The 22646-nt window shown below is 39.7% G+C and overlaps 1 protein-coding gene across 4 annotated transcripts in view; it reads left to right on the forward strand.

The window, feature by feature from the left end:
- The first annotated feature begins 14258 nt into the window (after nt 1–14258).
- arid1b (AT-rich interactive domain 1B) overlaps nt 14259–22646 on the forward strand; it is an 84576-nt gene continuing 76188 nt past the window's right edge. For all 4 annotated transcript variants that reach the window (XM_084433059.1, XM_084433061.1, XM_084433062.1 and 1 more), the window contains exons 1-2: nt 14259–15392; nt 20966–21154. In XM_084433059.1, the coding sequence (XP_084289185.1) occupies nt 14373–15392; nt 20966–21154 (1209 nt within the window). In that variant the 5' untranslated portion in view covers nt 14259–14372. The remainder of the gene's footprint in view (nt 15393–20965; nt 21155–22646) is intronic.

Below are 22646 nucleotides of genomic sequence, written 5' to 3' on the forward strand. Positions count from 1 at the left end.
GAGATTCAGGAGTGAAGAGGCTCTTTGATCTAATGGATGATAAACTAGAGAGACTATACTACTACTATCTACTGTAAGTGGGGTTTTTCTTATAACACTTCACAATAAGGTTTCATTTGTTAACATTATTAACTACATTAGTTAACATGAACTAAGAACGAACAACAATACTTCTAGTTAATGTTATTTGCTACATTTTTTTAAGATCAATATGTTGTATCTGTTAACATTAGCTAATGTACTGTAAACTAACATGAACATTTTGTTAACTAACATGAACATTAAATGCTGTAAAAAATATATTGCTCATTGTCAGCTCAGGTTAGTTAATGCATTACAAAAATATATTCAAAATTGTTTAAATGGTTTAAAAATAAACAAATGAGACCTTACTGTAAAGTGTTTCCTATATTTATATTTCATTTTTTATTGTATTTTATTTAAGTTCTTTTAATTGAACATCTTGTATATAAACTTAAAAAGTAATATGTTAGATAATAATTAGAAGCTGGCCCTCTGCTTTTAAATTTAGTAATGGGCATTAGACAATGTAAGGTAATGAGACATAAGATAAGTAAGAGAAAGAAGGGTCTTGGATACAGCTCCACTTTAGACTTTGTACTTTAAACTGTGTTTAATATTGTAACATGTGAGAAGGGTTGAGGCAGAGAATCCAAATGCAAGCACAAAAGTTTATTAACAAAAAACATAAACAGATAATCCAAGAACAAGAGAAATCCACAGAGAGCAGGCAGGAGAGCAACGACAGGAACACACATACAGGAGCAATGACTGAACAACTGAAGCACAGAGGTTTAAACAAATTTCGTCAAAGTTTGACAAATAAACATGTTCATCAAAAAAGTGCATTGAATTAATTTTATACCTGAATTGCATTTAATGTATTATTTTAATAGGTTAATAGATCCTTTAAGAGTTAAATGGAACATGATAGTAATGTTTTATAACCTCTACACCACAACTGAGATGCAAATATTATACAAATATTAGAGATTTTACTACTGTAATGTGTCATATGGGCTATTGATATTCTAATGTAAATGCATGCAACAAAATCCCATTTAAGGACAATGTACAGCATGCCTGCTCTCATAGCTGTCAGCAGAGGGCAGTACTGTTTGACAGTTTGCATGATTGTACCATGGTCTGCCTTACACTGAGCACAAACTGATAAAGACTGAATATTCTGGAAAAAAAGAAACTGATATTCATGTCAAGTCACCTTCATTGAGACAAGCAAACCTGCAACCAGCATCCCATGCTAGTCCCAGCATGAAAAACATATAATTACTTAAGGTATATCTTAAAATTACTTAAGATATAAAGTCTTTTCTTTTAGAAAAAGAAAAAAGAAAAAGAACAAAAAAGAACAAAATTAAGTCAAGTCAAGTCACCTTCATTTAGCGCTTTTAACAATATGGACTGTTTTAAAGCAGTTTTACAGTGATAATAGGAAATTACAGTAACAGAGATAGTTTTGGCTTTACAGCAGCTCTAGAATAAAGTTATTGTGAAGCTAAAGTGAGTTTTGATTGATTCACTTCTGTTGCAAAGATCGTTAGTTATTAACTTAGGGGCTGCTTGGTGCAAGCCTTGAAGAATTTTTTTTTTATATATGTATTGTATTTAAAATAATTTTTTTTATTTAATAAATTTTATATAATTTTATAATTTAAAATGTAATAATTTTTATATGTATTTAAAAAAAATTTTTTTATCTCTGCGTAAGCTTTAAAAACGCAAACCTGTGAAAACGCTGACGGCGTGCACATGCGTATTACGTGTTTAGGTCTATAGGTAATGCACATTTGAATATATATGTGCGCAGGCGTGTAGTCTTTCTTTACTAATTGACCTCAACAAACTACTTGTCTGGCCTTAAAAATGTATAATACAGAATTATTTATCGCTTCCGCGTAGCCACGTGCACCGGAAATAATCCCCACAACATTCTATCTGTACAGAGGTAAAGGGAAGGGAGGGAGGCCTTCACAGGGGAGGGACTGGTTGACACTTCAGGACTGCGTTGTCGTCGCGTCCAGGCGCAGGTCCTTCATCAGATCTGGTAAACCTCGGATAAACAGAGAGACTAATATTAGCGTAGACGCCATTCTTCTTATGATGTAACGAGTACATCAGGATTTATGGGGAGTGTTCCCGGTTCCGGCTGACCTAATCTATTCAGCCTGACATTGAATTATAGAAGTTTATAATGTGTTATGTGTATTCTAGGTCAAATAGATGTGTTTTTAGTCTTCAGATTTACATCACGTTTTGATCAGCAAAAGAACAAATAGTTCAATATGAACATCACGATGCACACCTCCAAGATGTTGTTAGAATATTGCACTACAAGATGTTTTATCAAGCAAATTCGGATTCCCTATACAATTACCTGGTACCTTGGTTTGTCTATTAGGCAGAAAACTTGAAGTAATCTATTACTGAATCTATCATAACCGAGTTGTCTTATGTGGAACACACAAAAAAAAGATACAAAATAAGATCTCATGGAGAATGTTTAAACTGTTCTGGACCCCAATGATTTTTATTGACATTTTTCCAAATAAATTATTTTATATTCCACAGAAGAAAGTCATGCAGGTTTGACAAATGTTGGCAAAATGTTCATATTTGAGAAAACTATCCTTTTAAGTCAAGTAATTTTATAAACGAAAAAATATTTTCTCAGTTTTAACCATGAAATATTATTTTCTCTATTCAAATTACTTTTCAAAGTATACACAAAATTTATATGGCACATCAAATCAGCACATTTGTCATGTTTTATGATTCCTGATTGAAGCTACAGCCATCGTTTATAATTTCTCTCTTGTTCTGTTTCATTGTTTGCCTTTATGAAATGAATAACTTCAATGTTGAAATTTCAAAGCTCAAGTGTGTGGCCAGTGTGACAGATTTATTCAGTTAAGGCCTACCAATCTGTGCTTTAGCTTTTCCAGATCAATTAGGTTTGGTTAGTTACCTTATTCACAGAGTGACAATGAACTTATTCTAAGTTAACATGTTAGCTTGTTTTGCTGAGATTGGAAGATCATATCTGATTATTGAAATGGCACATCCAACAATATTTTACATGTGATTGTGTTGGTGCTCAGCAAATGCTAGATCAACTGCATGTTTTCACATTTAAAGACAGCATGAAATGACTATAAAGGCACAGTTTTCTTTCCTGTGTTGATGTATTTCCTATTGAAATAAGAAGTTTGGGTGGGGCTTGTAGGCCTAATTTTGAAAATGCCAATAGCCTATATTGCAGAGGTGGGTGATATTAAGGAGAGGGACAGCCTGTTTTCTGCAAATTTAGGGATACTGCATAAAAATGCTGAAAAAAATCTAATTTGAAAAATTAGCTAAGAATAAACCACACATAAGCTGGCTGTGTCTCAATGAGTTCCCTAGTTCAGTAGTCAGGGCACTGATCAGAGAGTCGGCCATTTTTAGGGCTGTCTCAATTGCAAAATTCTTCCAGTGCACTGAAACCTTCGCTCCCTAAAAAGTCCCACAATGCACCATGAAGAACACTATCTAAGAACACTTAAAACAACTTAGAACACTTTCTAAGGCTGCATCGAAAGGTAACTTCGCGTCTGCTGCCATGTTGGATCCATAGATATAAACAAACTGCTTCGGTGTGTCGCATAGACGTCGTTATCGTCTTGCTGCTCCCTCCCCGTTCTGTGATTGGTTCCCTTTTTGAGGGGAAAATCTGGTCCATGGTGTTCAGGCTGCCTAGCAGCGTGAATAAAATCACGCTGCGCGCAAGGCAGCATGGGGAAACCCAGGCTAGCTCACTATGCTCACGATCATGATTTTATTTTATTTCAGTATAAACATAGCTAACATTTATCATTTATTTACGGCTGAAATGTTGCACTATATGTAACAAGCAAAGTACTTGTGATAATGTACTTAAAATAACCTTAAATAATAATGCCGGATAATAATTCTGTTGTTCATAAATATCAGTAGTGATGTTGTACAATGAGGCAATTGTCATGTTGCCGTAAATAGAGTCATCATTGTCCCAATGTGTAGTGAGCCAGGGTCCTCACTGTCCTTACCAGTGCCCAAATTAGTGCACACAATATACTGATTCACAACCCAGGAAGTTAAGGGAGCATATAGAGCTGGTAAGTCCCACCCCTTCCGCTAACCCCACTGGACCTCTAGGTTGAAAAATCATCAATGAAAGTGAATGTGAGAAAAATAATTATTTTCTGGTCCCGTTTGAATTTTGCCATGAATGTGAACATATGTTGTCTGTGAATTTTTAATATAATTTTTCGTGTGAAGAATGCTACAATTTAGCGGGTAGAAGTTTGATACGGTTAGACTTTGTGTGAGAGCACTTTGTGGACTACAACTCTTCGCTGCTTTCGACGCGTTTGAAAGAAAGAACAGCCCATTTGGTTTGAATGGTGACATTTGGGTACAAAACACACAGGCATCTCGATCTGTCTCCATAGATTATCCCAGCATTAGCACCGTGATTTGACAAGTGGAGGGAAAATGTGTTATGGGGTGACGTCACATAGGCGACATGTAGGCCTAGTCTTTCTCGTTATGTCTTTTCCACAACTGCTAGCCAAAGAATCATACAATATACTGTCAAACTCGTAACATGAAAAATTATATAAAAAATTCACAGACAACATATGTTCACATTCATGGCACAATTCAAACGGGACCAGAACATAATTATTTTCTCACATTCACTTGCATTGACGATTTTTCAACCTAGAGGTCCACTTGGGGTTTTACGGATGGGCGGGACTTACCAGCTCTATTGAGACGTACCCAGTTGCTGCATCCGAAATCGCATACTCTTTTGAGTAGGTACTTATTTTTAATAGAGTAAAAATGTGCATGATATGTCATTTGTGCCAACTGCCATTATAATTTTAATGTTGAGAAGATATAAATATGATTAGGGGTGGATATGTAGGCTCTGCATATTGTATATGTACATGGGAATTTTATTGTTTTAATTTATTTTATTTTTTTATGTATATTGTTATGTTGTGTTGGTGTCCTTGTGTGTGGTGTATAGTGAAGCCAAAGACAAATTTCCACTTGTGGACAATAAGGAACTAAACTAAACTAAACTAAACTAAACTAAACTAAACTAAACTAAACTTCATGACCACTAAAAAAGTACATTTTATATAGTATGAGTGTTTGTAGTATGAATGTAATTCGGACATACTACATCAGCCATACTGTCATTATCATTGTCATTATCATTACCAGCATCAGTTGCGTCGCTTCACTGCCGTTCATAAATCCTCTCCCGTGGCCTCATGGGATAGTAATGTGTCCATCATATGCACACTTCAGAATCTCCCCGGAAGTAGTAGATCATCCTGCTGTGAATACGGATATACTTTTGTCACATACTGTTATTCGTCTAGACGTCTACTCTAAAGTATAGGGAAGAAGGCAATTTCGGATGCAGCCATTTGTAAATTGTTTGTGGTATTCTGAATTTTTGCATAAATTCACACCATGGATGGAAACATAGCTATTCTCATTGTAGAAAATGTTATTTGACAAAAAATTCACCTGCAAATGAAAAATCAGTTTTTCTGGAAGACAAAGACGTAAATCTGTAAACAAAAAAATGTCGATTTACAGACACAAGCATGTTGAACTGAAAAACCATCAAACTCACATTGTGATTTAGTGGGGTTGCAGAATAGATTCCTTTATAGTATAATAGTATAACTTTGGTTCTTGTTATCATTACAGCAGACAATTCTAATTTTAAATGTATCTATTTATTTTACTATTACCTGTCAAACATTCCGTTTTAGTAGGCTACCACAAAAATCTCTTCAGTTTCTCTGTTCATCCTTGCTAAAAGGAACAACACTATTCTTTTGTATGAATTTCCACACAGTCAGAGAACAGACCAAGATTTCAGCTTTGCCTTTCAGTTAATATTAAAATAGACCTTGAATAGTGACTTGAATATGTAAGACTGGCTGCTAGGCAACCATTCATTAGCACAACTAAAGCAAGTTTTTACTTAAGTAATTAATAATGATCAGGTAATTTAGTGATTACGTTATCATTACACGCTGTCCTCTGAATAAACCGAACAAAACATACCTCTATAATTTTGGTTAAAATGTGCGCTTACATCAAACACTTATGAAAACATAAGTAGCTTTTATACATTTGTGTTCTTCAAACATACACTGTGGGCCTAAATTAGAGAGTCGTTTATGTCATCATATCCGCCAACACAATTACTTACGCTCGCTATAAAGTTGGGTCCTCTTGTAAACAAGAAAATTAAGAAGAGCTTAAAGACTGCTCCAGTGCCGTCAGAGACCCAGTGGAATATAACCGCTGCGGTGTGATTATTAAAATGAGAATCTAATGATTTGCCTCTGCCAAGGTCAGGCGAGGCTTAATTAGGAAAAATGCAATCAGCGACACCGTGCCTTGTTCTAAATGCAGTTTGGGCCTGTGCCAGCTTCAGCTCAAGACACGTTTCGGTAAGAAAGGGCGGTTGCCATCTTGTGTTGCTGGTCGAAATGAAGCCTCATAACAAAAACATTACATTAAATACATCAACCTCTTACATTACTTATACAAAATATGTCTTTTTAAACCTGTATCAATGACTCTCTATCTTGGAACACAATAAAAGTTCTTGGAAGTAACTATTTTGTTTACAGCAACAAATTGGATGGCAATCTGAATTTATTTGTACATTGTTTGTGATATTCTGAATTTTTTTATGAAATATGTAAGATATTTCTAATATATATATATATATTCTGTATATATAAATTCTGAATTTAGCGCCCATGACCTTGGCGCTTGCAACGGGTTCGATTCCCAGGCAAAGCAAGAACTGATAAGAATGTAAATGTGTACCTTGAAATGCAATGTAAATCGCTTTGGATAAAAGCGTCTGCCAAATGCATACATTTAAATAATACTGTTCACGTGTTCAGCAGGTTCACAATGCTAGATACACAAAAAAGTAAGAAATTCACTGTAAAAAAAGAGACTCGGTTACGTATGTAACCCTCATTCCCTGAAGGAGGGAACGGAGATGTAGTTGACGTGTCGACTGATTGGGATCAGGCTTAGGGAGCCTGTCATCTTCGAGTATTGTTAAAACGAGCCAATGCACATTGGCGTGCGTGAATTGCATCACACGCTCCGCCCCGCAGGCGGATACAGATAAATACGGAAGTGGATGCACTCACCAGTTGTTTTTCGCCGAGGAGCCGAGCGGAGCCCGGAGTCAGCGGTGGTCCGGCAATAGTGGCGACGGGACTACGTCTCCGTTCCCTCCTTCGGGGAACGAGGGTTACATACGTAACCGAGACGTTCCATTTTAGTTGCTCACGTTCGACATACTCGACAGATTGGGATCCCTATTAAAACACCACTAGTGCTGCCATCTTCCAGTGCCAAGACAAAAGCCTCCTAATCCTCCCGCATATTGAGGTGGAGATAGGACAGGGCTTAGGCCAGGAAAGTCATTGCTGTTCCACAAGACCACTGTGAAAGCGTTAACCTTTCGTTGAAAGGAATACGCTGCGGAAGCCACATCCTGCCCATAGGGATGTAACATGTGGAGAATAACACATATGGACTGAGCAAATTACCAGGCAGTACAACATATGGAATGTCACTGAGGTGGCTCCAGCCGAAAACAGGGGGGAGACGCAACTGGTCAGTGACGGCAGAGCAGGCTCTGCCAAGGGAAGACATGGGCTCACCGCAGGGAGCCGTACTGTGGAAGAATACACATATGGGATCGCCGTAAGGATCACCACATATGGACCAGCCTAGCACAAGTTCTACCAGTGCATACGAGTGATAGGCCTAGCATCGGACGCTCCGCCACGTCCAACGCCGAAGGGGTGTGGAGGAACTCAACAGGGTTCGGCTAAAGAGGAACTCAACTGGAGCAAAATGTATCCAGTCCATAGGAGGGGAATGGTGCATCAAGTCGACACTATGAACCGGGCTAACAGTGAAGCTGGCTACATGTGAAGGGAGCCCATGGAAAGCAACCGGCTCGACACATAGGCTATTTTCCTAGCAAATGTGCTGGTGTCGCCCAGACCGTAGCTCTAAAAGATCTGTCAGCGAGGCACTCTGTGTCATCGCCCAGGATGGAACTACACTCTCTCTTTGGAGGGGCTCACTACCCAGGAGGGCACGGTGCACCTTGAGTAAGGACACCAAGATGATGGCAGCCACTATGCAGTGGGCCAACCTCTGCACGGAAACAGCCTTCCCTTCTGCTGGTCTCCGTAACAGACAAGAGCTGGATGAGGTCCTGAGGCTTTGCATTCTGTCCCATATAACCGCAAGGCAGAAGGAACAGAGAAAAGCCAGGGCTGGGTCTGCCTCCTCCGGGCCAGCACTTGCAGGCTCACCACCACCTGGTCCCATCTTAAGGGAGAGGTAGGAACCTTGGGCACGTATCCAGGCCAGGGTCTCAGGATATCATGAGAGTTGGCCGGCCCGAAATCCAGGCAAAATTCGTCGCCCCGAAAAATGCGTGCAGGTCCCCTACCTTCTTGATAGAGGCAAGCAAGCAGGATAACTGTTTCTTTAAAAACAGGATTTTTAACTCAGCTGCCTGCAGTGACTCAAGAGGAGGTCTCTGAGTGCAGTAGCACCAGAGATAAGTTCTCTGCTCTGCTAAGGGGATGCTCAAGTCGTGCTTCCCAGGATTAGATCCACTACATCACGATGTGCGTTAATACACCATGATGTGCGTTAATACAAAGGCAACATACATTTTGAGGGTGGAGGGAGACAGCCCTCGCTCCGACCCATCTTGCAAGAAAGAAAGCACAGAAGTGATCGAACACCTTCAGGTATCTTCCCGTGAGAAGAACACCAACAACGAACAGGTTCTACTTTAGGTCCTAAGCAAGCCTCACTTTTTAGAGGGAGAAGTGATGTCGATCATTCTGAGGTAGATAACTGAACCTCCGCATCGAGACATGGAGTTTCCAGAGGTCTGGTTCGGGTGCCAACGGTGCCCCGTCCCTGAGATGTCTCAGAGGAAAGGGTCAGGAAGGGGCTGTCGATAGGAGCAAAAGTTCAGGGGAACAAGGTCCAGTTGGGCCATTAAGGGGCAACTAAGAAGACCTGCTCCTTTTCCTTCCTGACTTAGCACAGTATTGTGCAAGAAGGCTAACTGGGGAAATGCATTTTTGCGTAGACTCCGGGGCCAGCTATATGCCAGTGTCTCCGTGTCGAGGGTCTTCCACTCGGTCAGGGAGTAAACAACTGGCAAGGGGATGAGTTCGGAGAGGCAAACAGATGTTTGTGGCCCCGAAGTGATCAACTTCGCAACTGTGTGGCCCTGAAGTGATCCCAGAACAGCTGGACCGCCTGGGGATGGAGTCTCCACTCTCCTCGGCCACAGGCTGTCGTGAGGCCTCGTTGGCGGCACGATTGAGCAGGCCAGAACTTAAAGTGGAAGAAGCGACATCAGAAGCTTCTGACTCCATAGGAGGAGGTGGCGGGCGAGTTGCGACATGCAAGGGAAGTGTGGTGCAACGGTCGCTGTACTGAGCAGTGCAGGCTTGCTGAGCAGCGGCATCAAGCAAGGTGAACTGCTAACAACTTGAGGTAATGGATGCCAATGCAGTTGGAGGTTTGCCCAGACCCCCGTTACTACATGCCCGTTATATGTGGCCCCTCAGGTGGTGTTAGCAGATACTTGTTCTAGGGGCGTCTGGCCAGGAGAAGCAAAGGTCTGAACACGGCTGAGAGTTTGGCGGCAGGCCGGGCGTTTGTCACACGGAGCGTGCCGCTTGGCCACGGCCACCTCGGGACTTGGCCATGAAGCCAGTGCTGAAGTGGTCTTCATATGGAGGAAGCCGACCTATATGCGGCTGCATCTGCCATATGCCCCAGGAGCCTCTGAAAAGTTTTTGAAAAAAAGATATTGATACAAATTTTTTTTTTTTTTTTTATATCTATCTAGAGATACCCTTCAGTGGATGTGAAGATCCTCTACAGTGCATTTAATAAACCTTATACTTCCTCATCTTTAATGGTTTAGTATAAAATAACATCTTATGGAGTGTATTTTTAAGGGTATGTTACACGACAACGATGTACCAAAAACGTTAACGGTTTTCCCTTAGCATTTTTCGCATGCAGACGTTATCATTGTAAAAATTATCTCGAAAGCGACGAAAAACACTGTATTATTCATGCCAGGCCAGTAGTTGGCGATGTCACTTTGTGAAGAAACACTATACGCCTATAGACCGAAAGACGTCATCGGTTTCACTAATTCGCATTTATTTAGTTTGCACGGAAACAATAACGGTATAATTTTCCAAAACTTGCACTTTGAAACCCCATTTCAAAAGTTTGCGTTTTCAGGCCCCCAAAACGCTGTTGTCGTGTAAATAATCAGCTAAAATGCATAAAAAGGTTTCCATTTCCATGTAAACAGCCCCTAAGATAGGTCTAGGGTTTAAGACCTGGAGTCATAGCCATTTAAACCCGACTTTTTCAATTTAAACTGCCATGACAAGATCTCATTTTGAAACCTGGTGTGTCTGTTTGCATACATAATGCACAATTCTATCACAAATAGTAATAATAAAACTAATAGCTATAACATGGCTGTTTCCAGTCCATTCAAAATAATTCAGTCCATCATTTGCTTGACCCATGAAAGCGTAAGACTAGCATCGTTTACTACTTTGTATTAGAATGTGTTGCTTTTCTATTGTGGAGAAACCGCTTGCAGTGTCACAGCATCACTCTGGAGCTAAGCCTGACTGCCTGAGTGTTTTTTTTTTTTTTTTTTGTCTGACCCAGTTTCTGTGCTTGAGCTGATGCCACTGCTGCCGGGGGAGGTCCTTTCTCATCCAGCTCACGCTGAACGGGCCGAGCCATCCCCAGAGTAGGCCTAGCTCTCCACCATACACATATCACCCCATTAAGAGGTGTCATTTTACAGATATAGCAGTTTAAGCAATATTACAGCAATTTGTTGCTTGAGGGAGAAGCCTCAAGCATGTATTGTTAATGGTGAGATACAAATATGCAGGTAACAGAAACTAGCTGCTGGTGCCATTTAAATAAAAACACCATAAAACGCCATTAACAACAGTATAAAATAGTGATAGCACTATATAATATTTATTTCTGTGCACGGAACGCTATATCCTGTGATTCAGAGCATATCTGTGTGATGTGTTGGGCTGTGGAGAAATGGAGACCAACTGCAGGGTGCTTCACAAAATCTGGCATGGAATTGCTGTTATCTAGAATAGGGGAGCTGATTGTTGATTTAGTGTTTATGTCCGTCAGAAATCTGAGAAATACTGCCTTTCCAGCAGTATACCATATAGAAGGGCAGCAATGAATGTCAGAATCCAATGTCTGTGTAAAATATTTCTGCTATTTAAAGGCAATGTGTATCTATGAAGCTTGTTTCCGCCACAGAATTAAAATTAAAAAAGGTAATTGATTTTTATCTCAAAATTGCTACTTTATATCACGCAATTCTGACTTTATGTCATGCAATTCTGACTTTATAACACAATTGCGACTTTATATCACACAATTCTACGTTTATTATAACTCACAATTGTGGCATTATATCAGCAATTCTGGCTTTATAACTTCCAATTGCCCGTTTAAATCGTACAATTTTGAGAGAAAAAAGTCAGAATTGTGAGATAAAAATGTTACGTTTAAATGTTACCTGTATAAAACGTTATAGGTTTAAATATTATTTTCATGCTGTAACTGTAAAGATATTATGCCCCTATGAACTGCATAAGTGAATATTATGTAGATCTATTGTTAGTTGGGGGCCTTAAGCACATTTTCGTGCAAATTCATCTAAAAGCGCCAAATTTGGCACAGATGTAGCTCAGGTCATACCGAAATGATTTAGCTAGGGCGCCGGAGCCAGCGACCCTCGGGGCCAAGATATACTGGGTCATAAATATAAACATTCCTATGTGTTTCTCATGATCAATTAAGCTGAAAAACATATCAAGTTTGTATTTGTAACTCATGTGGTTCAAAAGTTAAAGCCGGAACCCTTTTCGGGCGGCGGCCATATTGGATTTGGCCGCCATCTTGGCCCCGAGGGTCACTGGCTCCGGCGCCCTAGCTAAATCATTTCGGTATGACCTGAGCTACATCTGTGCCAAATTTGGCGCTTTTAGATGAATTTGCGCGAAAATACCTATTTATGTGCTTAAGGCCCCCAACTATGTTTACATCAAATCAGTCCAGTCTGTGGCTTGCAACCATAAATGTCTATGTTTAGCTTCAGAGATTTATATTCTATAAATATGAAGATTCTGCATTCCGATTCTGACATCCAAAGGCACAAGAAGACATTTTTTTCTCTTATTCCATGGATTTTGCCTATTTTCCTCCACTTGTTACCACTGGTTGTCCGCCACCACAATGCGCGGGCACCTGCAAATGACGTAACCATGACGTCGACTCCAAATTGGTCCACAGATGCGTAGAGTTTTTTTACAAAGTGACATCGCCAACTATTGGCCTGGCATGAATAATACAGCATTTTTAATAGTTGTCGCGGATCTTCGTGAAAGGGGTTCGTTTTGACAACATGTACCCCTGGATCAGGCTGGATGGGCAAAGTATAATCCTAAAGAGATTGGGTGCTTCTCAATATCCCTCCTCGTTTCCTTGCTCCTCCGTCCTCCATCCTATGACCTGGAAACCGATCGAGCTCAGCCATCTTGAAGGACGTCTCAAATTCTCCTCCCCCTTCTCACATCTGTCACAATAATTTTTATTTATGCTTTACCTTTGCAGTTTAAATTAATCATATATCACACACATATCAATGGGGCATCTTGCTTTATCTTTATTATTTATCAATTTCTTAAATAACCAAACCAACCCAAATCAATCTTCGCATCCTACAGGGGGTGGAGCTGAGACGCGAGGAAAGGAAACGAGGATGCACAAATAAGAATTGAGAAGCACCTATTGATTAGCTGGTTCAGTTGTCCTCATCTCAAAGTCTTCTCTCACAAGGACATTATTTATGGGCTTGTTATGGAAAACAACAAAGACGATTTTTTGGTTAACAACATCCTTATTCTAGTTAAATTTTATATAGCCTACACAAATCTAAATTTCTGAAAGTGAAACCTAAGTTCTGTGTATTTAACAATGAGTTTCTTTCTTATACAAATGCCCTTAAAATGATGAAAAGCAAGTTTTCTTTCTTTTCTTCTTTTCTGTAATGCACTTTTGCACCTGATCCTGCTGTCATAGTGTAATTATTTATTTTCGTTGCCATGTTGTTTGTACATGACATATTGTTTAAGAAAAAAAAAAAAAAAAAGAGCTGGTTCAGTTGTGTTTGATTAGGGTTGGAGCAACACCAAAATAATGAGTTTTATTTCTTATATGCATGGACAAAATGTATATCCTGAAAATACAAAAGTCTCTTTGGAAAAACCTAAACATTGCAATTATTATTACATATTTATACTTTGTAATTTCATATTTGCCTTTGTAATTTCATGTTTCTGTATCCATAATGTAATATTTACAACCCAACATTATTTCAGTATTTTTGTTGTCTGCTTTCTGACAGTATTAAATATTAGGCTATGCACCTTTTTGTGGAATTTAAGCTATGTCAGGTGCAGCTTCCGCCTTTGCATTGTAGCAGACGCAATACCGACTTTTACTTTAATCTAACTACATTTTTTGAAAATGTGAATATAGAAATCCCAAGTTTCTGAATGGCCCAGTCCGTGTTTTCCAGCAGCCTCGGCGCAGAGAAGTGGAGAGCTGGAGGAGACGCTTATAATGCCATGCTGGAGCAAAGGGGCTCCGGTAGGGGTCTTGTGCACATTTGCGCACGTTCATATTGGCCTCCGTGGGAATTGGAACTTTGGTATTACAAATAAACTTTTAAATAAAGTCAAAGTATATTAATGTCTCTGGTCACCAAACATCACCAGTTAAAAACGAACTGTCGTCATATTTCTCTCTTTCAATGCCTCAGTAATCGTTTTCACAGCTCGTGCCCACTGCCCAGCACACACACACACACACACACACACACACACAGCCTTCCACTGACATGACAGGACAGCCGTGGAAAGGGCTCCTCCAAGCCCAAATCTAACGGTGTTAATGAATGAGGTGGAATCGGTGTGATGTGGGGCAGTGGATGGGTACAGCAGCGCTACCTCAATGAATAATGTAGATGGGCATCAGCATGCGTCTCTAGCCTCTGCGAAAACACGGACGCTGGAAATCAACCTACAACCTTTTCAGCTTATTTAACCGCGACTCTGAGCATGGAAACGAGTCTGGTCGCGAATCATCAAGTGAAAAATGTTGGAAGCGGAGATCCCCCTCCTTCGCCTCTCCATCGCACACCTCCACAGCAACAGTCGCACGCATTCCCTCATTCCCAGCAGCAGCAGCGAGCCGTCAGCCACAACAACAACAGCATCAAACCCACACCCGTGCGCGGAGATTTGGGGAATCGACAGGATGGAGGGGAAGAAAACGCTTTGGAGACGCAGGTCGATCGCCATCCGCGTTTGCTGAATACAAGTGACGAGGAAGATCGCTCGTCCAAACCCGGGGGGGAACGGATGGGCAGCAGGTACGAGCACTCCAACTTTGGACCAACGAGCAACAATAACAATAACAACAACAGCGGCGGCGGCGGAGGCAACGCGTCCCAAAGCGGGAGCAGCTCAGTTTCTGAGTTTAATCATTATTACGGGAATGGAAGAGGAGGGCCTTGCTTTGATCAACATGGCGGACAACAAAGCCCTAGGACGGCTTTAATGCATCAGGCACAGAGCAACATGGATCAAGTGCAAAACTCCCACGAAGGGTACCATAATAATCCATACAACCACTATCCCAACTACCGGCCGGGGTACGGTGGCGCTGGATACGGTATGATGAGCCCATCGCGGCAGGGGAACATGATGGGCCCTGGTACCAATTCGCCCACTGCTGCTGCTGCTAGTCATGGCAAGGCTGCTATGGCCTCTGTTGCCCCGGCTCCCGGTGCCAATGTTGGGGGCTTTCAGAGGTTTCCCGGACAGAACCAACAGCACCCTTCTGGAGCGACACCCACGCTAAACCAGCTCCTGACATCTCCGAGCCCGATGATGCGGGCATATGGCAGCGGCTATCAAGACTACAGTAACCCGCCGCCACAGCAGCAGCAGCCCGGGATGGGTTTGGGCAAAGACATGAGCTCCCCGTACAGCCCCGCTGCCAGCCACAGCTGGGGGGCACAACAAAGAAACATCCCGTCCATGAGTCCTGGGAATAACGGGAACAGCAGAGCTCAGGTGAGCGTTTTAGCATACGTATGTGTCAAGCTTTGCATCAGGTCTAGCTGTGGCCTGATGCTATCCATATCATTAGCTTTCAATGTCCTGCTTTTATATTTATTGAACGCACTGTATGTATATGAATGGTGAAATAACATGCCGGGTTTGGGTTCTCCTAGTGTAGGTAAGATTATCCCGGGGTTTGGTCTTGTATGTGGATGTTGACAGGCAGCAGAACATGTCAAGTTCTGCCCAAGGTGACTGTGCTAACGGTGTTAGCATGAGTTAGCCTGCGCCGAGGCTTCAGTTCTGCTACAAGTGATTCCCGATACAACGATCACATATAAGTTAACTTACTGGGCTGCTTGTATTCATACACACAGTATAATGTCACAAAAGCATTACCGAGAAATTAATGTCATGCTACTGAATAAATTATCGGCCGTTGTTTCGATAAAGAGCTCGTTCGGTGCCATTCAAATTTACGGAACGTTCTAGCATTGCGCCGCTGCTAAATAAAAATACGCTGCTAGCGCGTTTTCTTCCCGATGTCAAGTGGAATAAAGCGACTGTGTGATTTGGTTATACTGCCCGGATGACATTTCATTGTCGTTTTCAACGTATGTTTGCCAGTAAGAACTGTCTGTCTGAAACGAAGGGCTAGACGGTGTTTTCAGCGCAGAGCGCTACTGATTAGCAGTGTTAGCTGGTGTTAGCGCCATTGCGCCCGTCTGTCTTCACTTCATTATGCAGGAATTAATGAATGTTTTCGCATTCACCTCACATTATATTATATGTACTGGTTTTCCTAAACGCAAACCATGTAAGTGTAAAGATATTATACGGCGGAATAGAAAAGCTGTATCTCAAAACCTAGACAGCTCGTTAGGTTTTGAGATATAATGTCATAGTATTTGTCTAGGTAGAATGCTGACTATTTAGGCTGCTTATTATGTTTTGAGACTGTAATACCCGTAATTGCTTTCTAAGTAGGAAGCTCACTACGTTTTGAGAATATACTGCACTAAAATCCCGTCCTGGTTGCAGCTCACTAATTTTTGAGACTATAATATTGAAAAATGTTGTCTAGCTGGGCAACAAACTTTTTTTTTTTTTTTTTGATACAACCTTGGGTTTCAAAGTCCAGCTGGCCAAATCACAGTTTTTCACGTTCGATTTTAGTGATAAATTGACTTTCCTGCTTAATATGTTTTTATGCAGGTCTAGAGGGAAAGCTGACGAATCTATTGGAGTAGTTTAGCATATAATATTCATCCTGCTATAACCAGTGTGCCAAATATTGTCTATTTTGTACTCATTCATTTCTAAATCTGTATTTGTGGACAAAAGACTGGTTAAATACTCGAGTTTATAGTTTATCATATGCAAGTGGCAAAAGCTGTCTGCTTTCAGTTCTCCAGCATCTTATGTGATCAGATGCTTTTTGGCCGCGGGCCCTTCTCTGTATGGATGAGCAGTCCTGACCTTCACACATGCAGATTAGCCATGCTTTCATAGTGGCACATGAAGAACATTTGTGCTGGATTGCCCAGGGTAATCCCAAGGCGAGCACAGGCAACATGACTGGAAGAGATGCCAAGACACCTGATAGCCCTCACGCCTTCCATTCATTCTTGACCAATTTTGTACAACACCCTGAGAGCATTTTGGATCTACCTTGGCAAATTATAGTTTAAATAAATCTACAGTTTGGAATAAAGGTTAATGAAATCTGTTATTAACCAGTGTTGGGGAGTAGCTAACTACAAGTAGTGATGCAACTAACTTAACTACATTTTTTTGTTAGTAGCTTGACAGTAGCTTTTCCAGTAGCTAACTACTTTTTCCAGCAAATAGCGGTGTAGCATGACATTCAGTTTTGCATTTTGAGGAACCTGCAATGTATTGAAGCAGCGCAGTGTCTTATTATTATATCGCAAACTAAAATTGTGCATTACTGCCATCTATTGTTAGCTTATATCACGCCTCTTGCGGCTTACGGTTAAATCAAGTCACCTTTATTTATATAATGCTTTTTACAGTACAGAATGTTTCAAAGCGGCTTTACAGTGATAACAGGAAAATAATTCCTGAGAAAGGATCGCCTGATGATTACGTAAAGGATGGGTGGGTTAATTTTTCACATGAATCGACTAGTAAAGGTTACATTTTTGTATAATCTATGTAAACCAAAGATTAAACGCTGTTTGCGGCGAAGACTTTAAGCACAAATGGATTTTAAATTGACTAATTGTCTTGCTTTATTGCACTCTATATCAAATATCTATTTCTGTTTTAATTACAATGATCAATCAGTGTTTCCCATTAATTACTTGGACTTATCTGTCCCGCCACAATTCCGTAATGAACCTAAAGATCACAAACATTGTGTTTTGCACCATTGCTTTGGCAAAGCATCTGTCAATCTAACAGAAAACCAATTTGCGATTTAGCTTAGTGCGCTGCTTAGCACACGGCAAAGCTATGATTTATTTAAATAAGGTATATGGCTTAGTTTGTGGCGGGTTTCAGAGCGAAGCGCACTGTGCTCACGAGTCGTGTCTCACACGTAAAGTGTTCACCGTAAAGGCTGCAAGCTCCATCACTGCGTGCTGTGAATTTAACGTACATTTTCGACTACTCCCGTGTGTCCAATTTAAGTTGCATACATTTTGTACTTGAAATGATTTGTTGTAACTTCTTACTTGACTTTGACAAACAATCAGTTTGAGATATATATTTGAGTATTAGTGTAGGCTATCTTTGGGTAGTTTATAAAACAGTAACGTTACTCTTTGAAATCACAATTGTATTGCATTACATTGTTTTAAACCACAAATGATTAACAATTATTCAGTTATTTGTAATATACAATGCCATTGTAAATTGGACTAAATTGGACATTGAAAATGTGAATATGGGTAATTAAATTAATTCATTAATAAATTAATGAAATTCGGACGTACTACATCCGCCATGTTGTTACTGTCACGTGACCTACCAGCGTTAGTTGCGTCGCTTCAATTCCATTCATAAATCCTCTCCCGTGGCCTCATGGGGTAGTGAAGTGTCCAATGAATGCACACTTTAGAAGTAGTAGGTCATCCGGGGACATGTCGCCTACTGTTTTTCGAATTACCATGTATTCGAACATACTAACTACTCTGCTGGCGTACTGTTTTTCGCATACTATAGGCTTATAGTAGGGAAGTGTTCGCTTCTGGATGCAGCGTGTATCTTAACTACTTTAGTAGTTTGTACTCATCACTCGTAGCTTTTGTGTCAACCTCATCACATAAACTCCAGCAATGTAGCCACACTGTTTTAGTATTAGTTAGAACTTTTTTTTCTTACCGAATGAAATTGTTGCATGATTTTTAAAGGAATTTTACTGTAATTGATATAACCTTCCTTACATTGCTATTTTATAAAACGGATAGTTCATGTTTTTCTTGCTGATTGGTGAGTTTTTTTGCATTTGTGCAAATATTTAATATAATATGATATTAAGTGTTGCGCCACAATTTTTTTGAAATGCATAGCCTATAATCTGAATGTTTACAGATGCCTTCGATCAGGAACAACGGTTGAAATAAAATGGCAGACTGGTTGACTTACATCAATGAGTTTGTTTTGTGTGACAGATTTCAATTCTTTAGACATACATGAGGATGATGTTGACATTTATACTCATTTGCATTTTCAGAGAAAGGGCATTATGAGAATAACTTGAGTTGTTAATGGCTTATCTTCAGCATGAAGCCCATTTAAGCGGTGCACTTTCCCCAGGCCTCCAAGTGTGCGTTGCTCTGCCACTGGCTCCATGCAAAATGTAATTAATGACAGAAATTCACCAATCCAGTATGTTAATTTGTCTGAAAGGTTTTACAAGCACTGTGACATTTTTTTAAAAACATTAACTTGGTGTGTTCCTGGTTTCAACACACGCACACACACAAAAATATAATTTCCAGAGTACTATTAGTATTTTGGCTATTTACTGCCCCTGATGCATTTACACATGGTTTGTTATCATTTACACTATTGGTCAAAACATTGGCATCAGCAAGATTTTTTTTTACGTTTTTGAAAAGTCCCAATGCTGCATTTATTTGACCAAAAATACAGTGATATGTTTAAAATAACCTTTTTATATTAATATATTTTAAAATGTAATTTATTCCTGTGTAGTGTAGCACGATCCTTCGGCAATCATTTTAATGCTGTTTTGGTGGTCAATAAACATTTCTTATTATTATCAAAGTTGAAAACTGTTGTACTGCTAAATATTTTTGAGGAAACCGTGATGATTTTTTTTCAACGTTCTTTGATGGAATAGAAATGTCAAAATAACAGCAAAAGCTGCATTTGATCAATTTAATGCATCCTTGCTGATTCAAAGTAAACAAAAGGTACTCCAAAAGTTTGAATGGTTGTGTACGTATTTACATTTTTTATATTTCATGATTATTTATTTGCAGTATTTCCCATTCTTGTGCAGTTTTCCAGAGTTGAAATTCTAGACACTAAATAAAATACTAAATCTAAAAAATGCATGTTAAGAATAAACGGTGCAAGCATAAGTTTTGAGTTATAATTTTTAGAAAATACTGAATGGTTATTATGGTAGCAGTTAGTTTGCAAGTACAAATTTCTGTGTTCATCCAATGTTTTGTGTTAGTTGCAAACTATGTAGTAATAATTAGTAGTAGTAGTAGTAGTAGTAGTAGTGGTTATGTAGTAGGCTAGTTATAATCTATTGAAATTATGAATTTGTGTTCTAAATATTTGTATTATGTATTAACCATTTTATAAAGCAAGAAAGCACTCTGGGCTGTACTATTTTGTGCACATTATGCCAACAAAGAAAAAAATCATTTAGCTGTGACTTAAATTTTTTTTTTTTTTTACACAGTATAGCATGACCTTGTTCTTGATTGCTGATTTAATGATGGACTTGATTTTAGTGCATCAATGTAGAATAAATTAGAGAAGAAAGTGGTTTATAACCATATAAAATAGTAGACTTGTCATTGATGCCGTAAACTGCACCTTGATTAAGAATGACCTGGAAACAATGTTCCACTATGGCCTAATGGTGCACAAACTCCTTCTGCTCTAAACTAGAGCAACTCTAATTTGGCAATATAGTTGTCTAGTCAGAGAAAATTGTGTGTGTGTGTGTGTATGTGCCTGTGTGTGTGTGACAGCACAGCACTCTGGCATGACTGCTGACGCTCAAAATGTTCATTTATAGTGGCCTCCCAGGCTTTCTCAAATTGGTCACATTTTCTGTAAGTGCTGCTTCAATTGGCCTGAATTTGGCAGTGGCATGAGAAGATTAGCTTGGATGGCTCTCAGTCTTTCTGGCAAAGATGAGACACTTGAGAGAAAACCTGACCCCCCCCCATATCAGTCGATGGCACGTTGCCCTGAATCTCTCCATTTACTGAACTGCTCAACCTTATGATTGCTATTTGTATTCCAGTCTGCTCAGGCATAATAGTCGTATAAATGTGTGACAGACTACCGTACGTTGGAAATGACTATTGCTGTTCTTCATGGTAAAGTGTTGACACCCTTCTCAACAGGTGTCACCAATGGACCCTATGGCCATGAAGCGTTCACAGATGTACGGGATGGGCAACAGTCCCTACTCTCAGCCGGGCGGATCTTATCCAGGACAGCCATACGGATCACCCACTCCTCACCGATACCCAATGGGAATGCAGGGGCGTGGCCAAGTTGGCATGGGAGGGATGCAGTACCCTCAGCAACAGGTAGAATGAATGATTTTCAGCGTTGCAGAAGAAATGTTAAGTCGGAGTCCCTTTTAGATGCAACTGTCACATGCAGCTTTGACTTCCACTTGAAAAGCTTTGCAGATACCATCATGTAAAGGCTATTTTACATGGTTGATAGAACCACCCTCGTAATGTCATGTGCTTGGTGCTTCAGTCCGTAGAGCTCCGTGCATTAGGAAATGTTGAAACGAATTATGTGAAAAGGGTCTTTGTTGGTATTTTTAAATGCACAATAAATCACTTATAACCAGGCCTGTGGAGAATTCTACTGAATGTGCCACATATTTAACAATTTAAAAACATCTACACTTATAGTGTGTCCCCCGACATTAAGACTTGTCATGTGCTTGTCCTTCGGACAAGTAAATCAGTCATTCTCTTGTCCACGTAAAAAAGTTGCTTGTCTGGAAAAAATACTTGTTTTTTTGGGTGTAAATATAATTTATTCTGAAACCATATTCTTATCAGTATTCTATCAGCTTTGACATATTTAAATCTGCATATGTGTGATATTTACCCTGTGGGCATTTTTATCTAATCTTATTATTTTTCATCTTTAATTTTTATTCTTAAATTGGATCAATAAATTAAATTAGAAAAAGACACTACAGGGCTGTTACCAATCAAATTCAAACATTTACAAATTACAACTGCATTAAATAATATTTTAAATATTTTTTGAAAATACAAATAAGAAATTTGGCTAGTACGTGGCGGCAAGTGACCGTCTTAATGAGTGAATCATTAAGTCATTCAAACGATTCGTTCAAACAGCTGATTTGTCCAAGAATGAGGCAGTTGTTTATGAATGGGTCATTGAATCTTTGAATCAACCAATTCATTCAAAACACTGAATCGTTCAGTAATGTTGCTGTGAGATATGCAATGGTTCTGCTGTAATCTTTTATTGGAACAATTTTCACTGCTGAAATAGTACAAAAACAGTCAGTATTACATCTAAAATGTAAGTGACTTAATATTAACTACTTGTTAATTGAACTGTCGTATGAAATCAGTGTCACATTTTCAATCGTGATGGTATTCAGGAAGACAGCACTCTTGGTCGTGTGATGTTGCTTAACTGAGGCTGTAGGCTATATGTAGTAAATTTTATAAATTCTCTTTCACTTGCCCCTTCAAAAAAATCCACTTGTCCCGGACAAGCAGACAAGCGTTAACAACGAGCCTTGGACCCAAAGAAACGGCTTGACAGGCACAGTTTTAGTCCTGTGTTGAAAGATTTTCAATGGAAACAGGAAGTTGTGGGATGACATTTTGAAGGGCCTTGTCTAGAGATGCACCGGTCGACCGGCCATCGATCAGAACCGGCTGGGTTTTGCTCCAAACACACGATCATCTGTCTACTCTCATAGAGTGAATGTGCATTTCCAATCATTCCGTCTGCTGTTTGCTTTGTGCAGGTATTGTTTATGTAGCATAATTTCACAAAACTGAAGTCTGACCATTC

This window comes from Rutilus rutilus (genome assembly GCF_951802725.1).
Source record: "Rutilus rutilus genome assembly, chromosome: 15".
NCBI lineage: Eukaryota > Metazoa > Chordata > Actinopteri > Cypriniformes > Leuciscidae > Rutilus > Rutilus rutilus.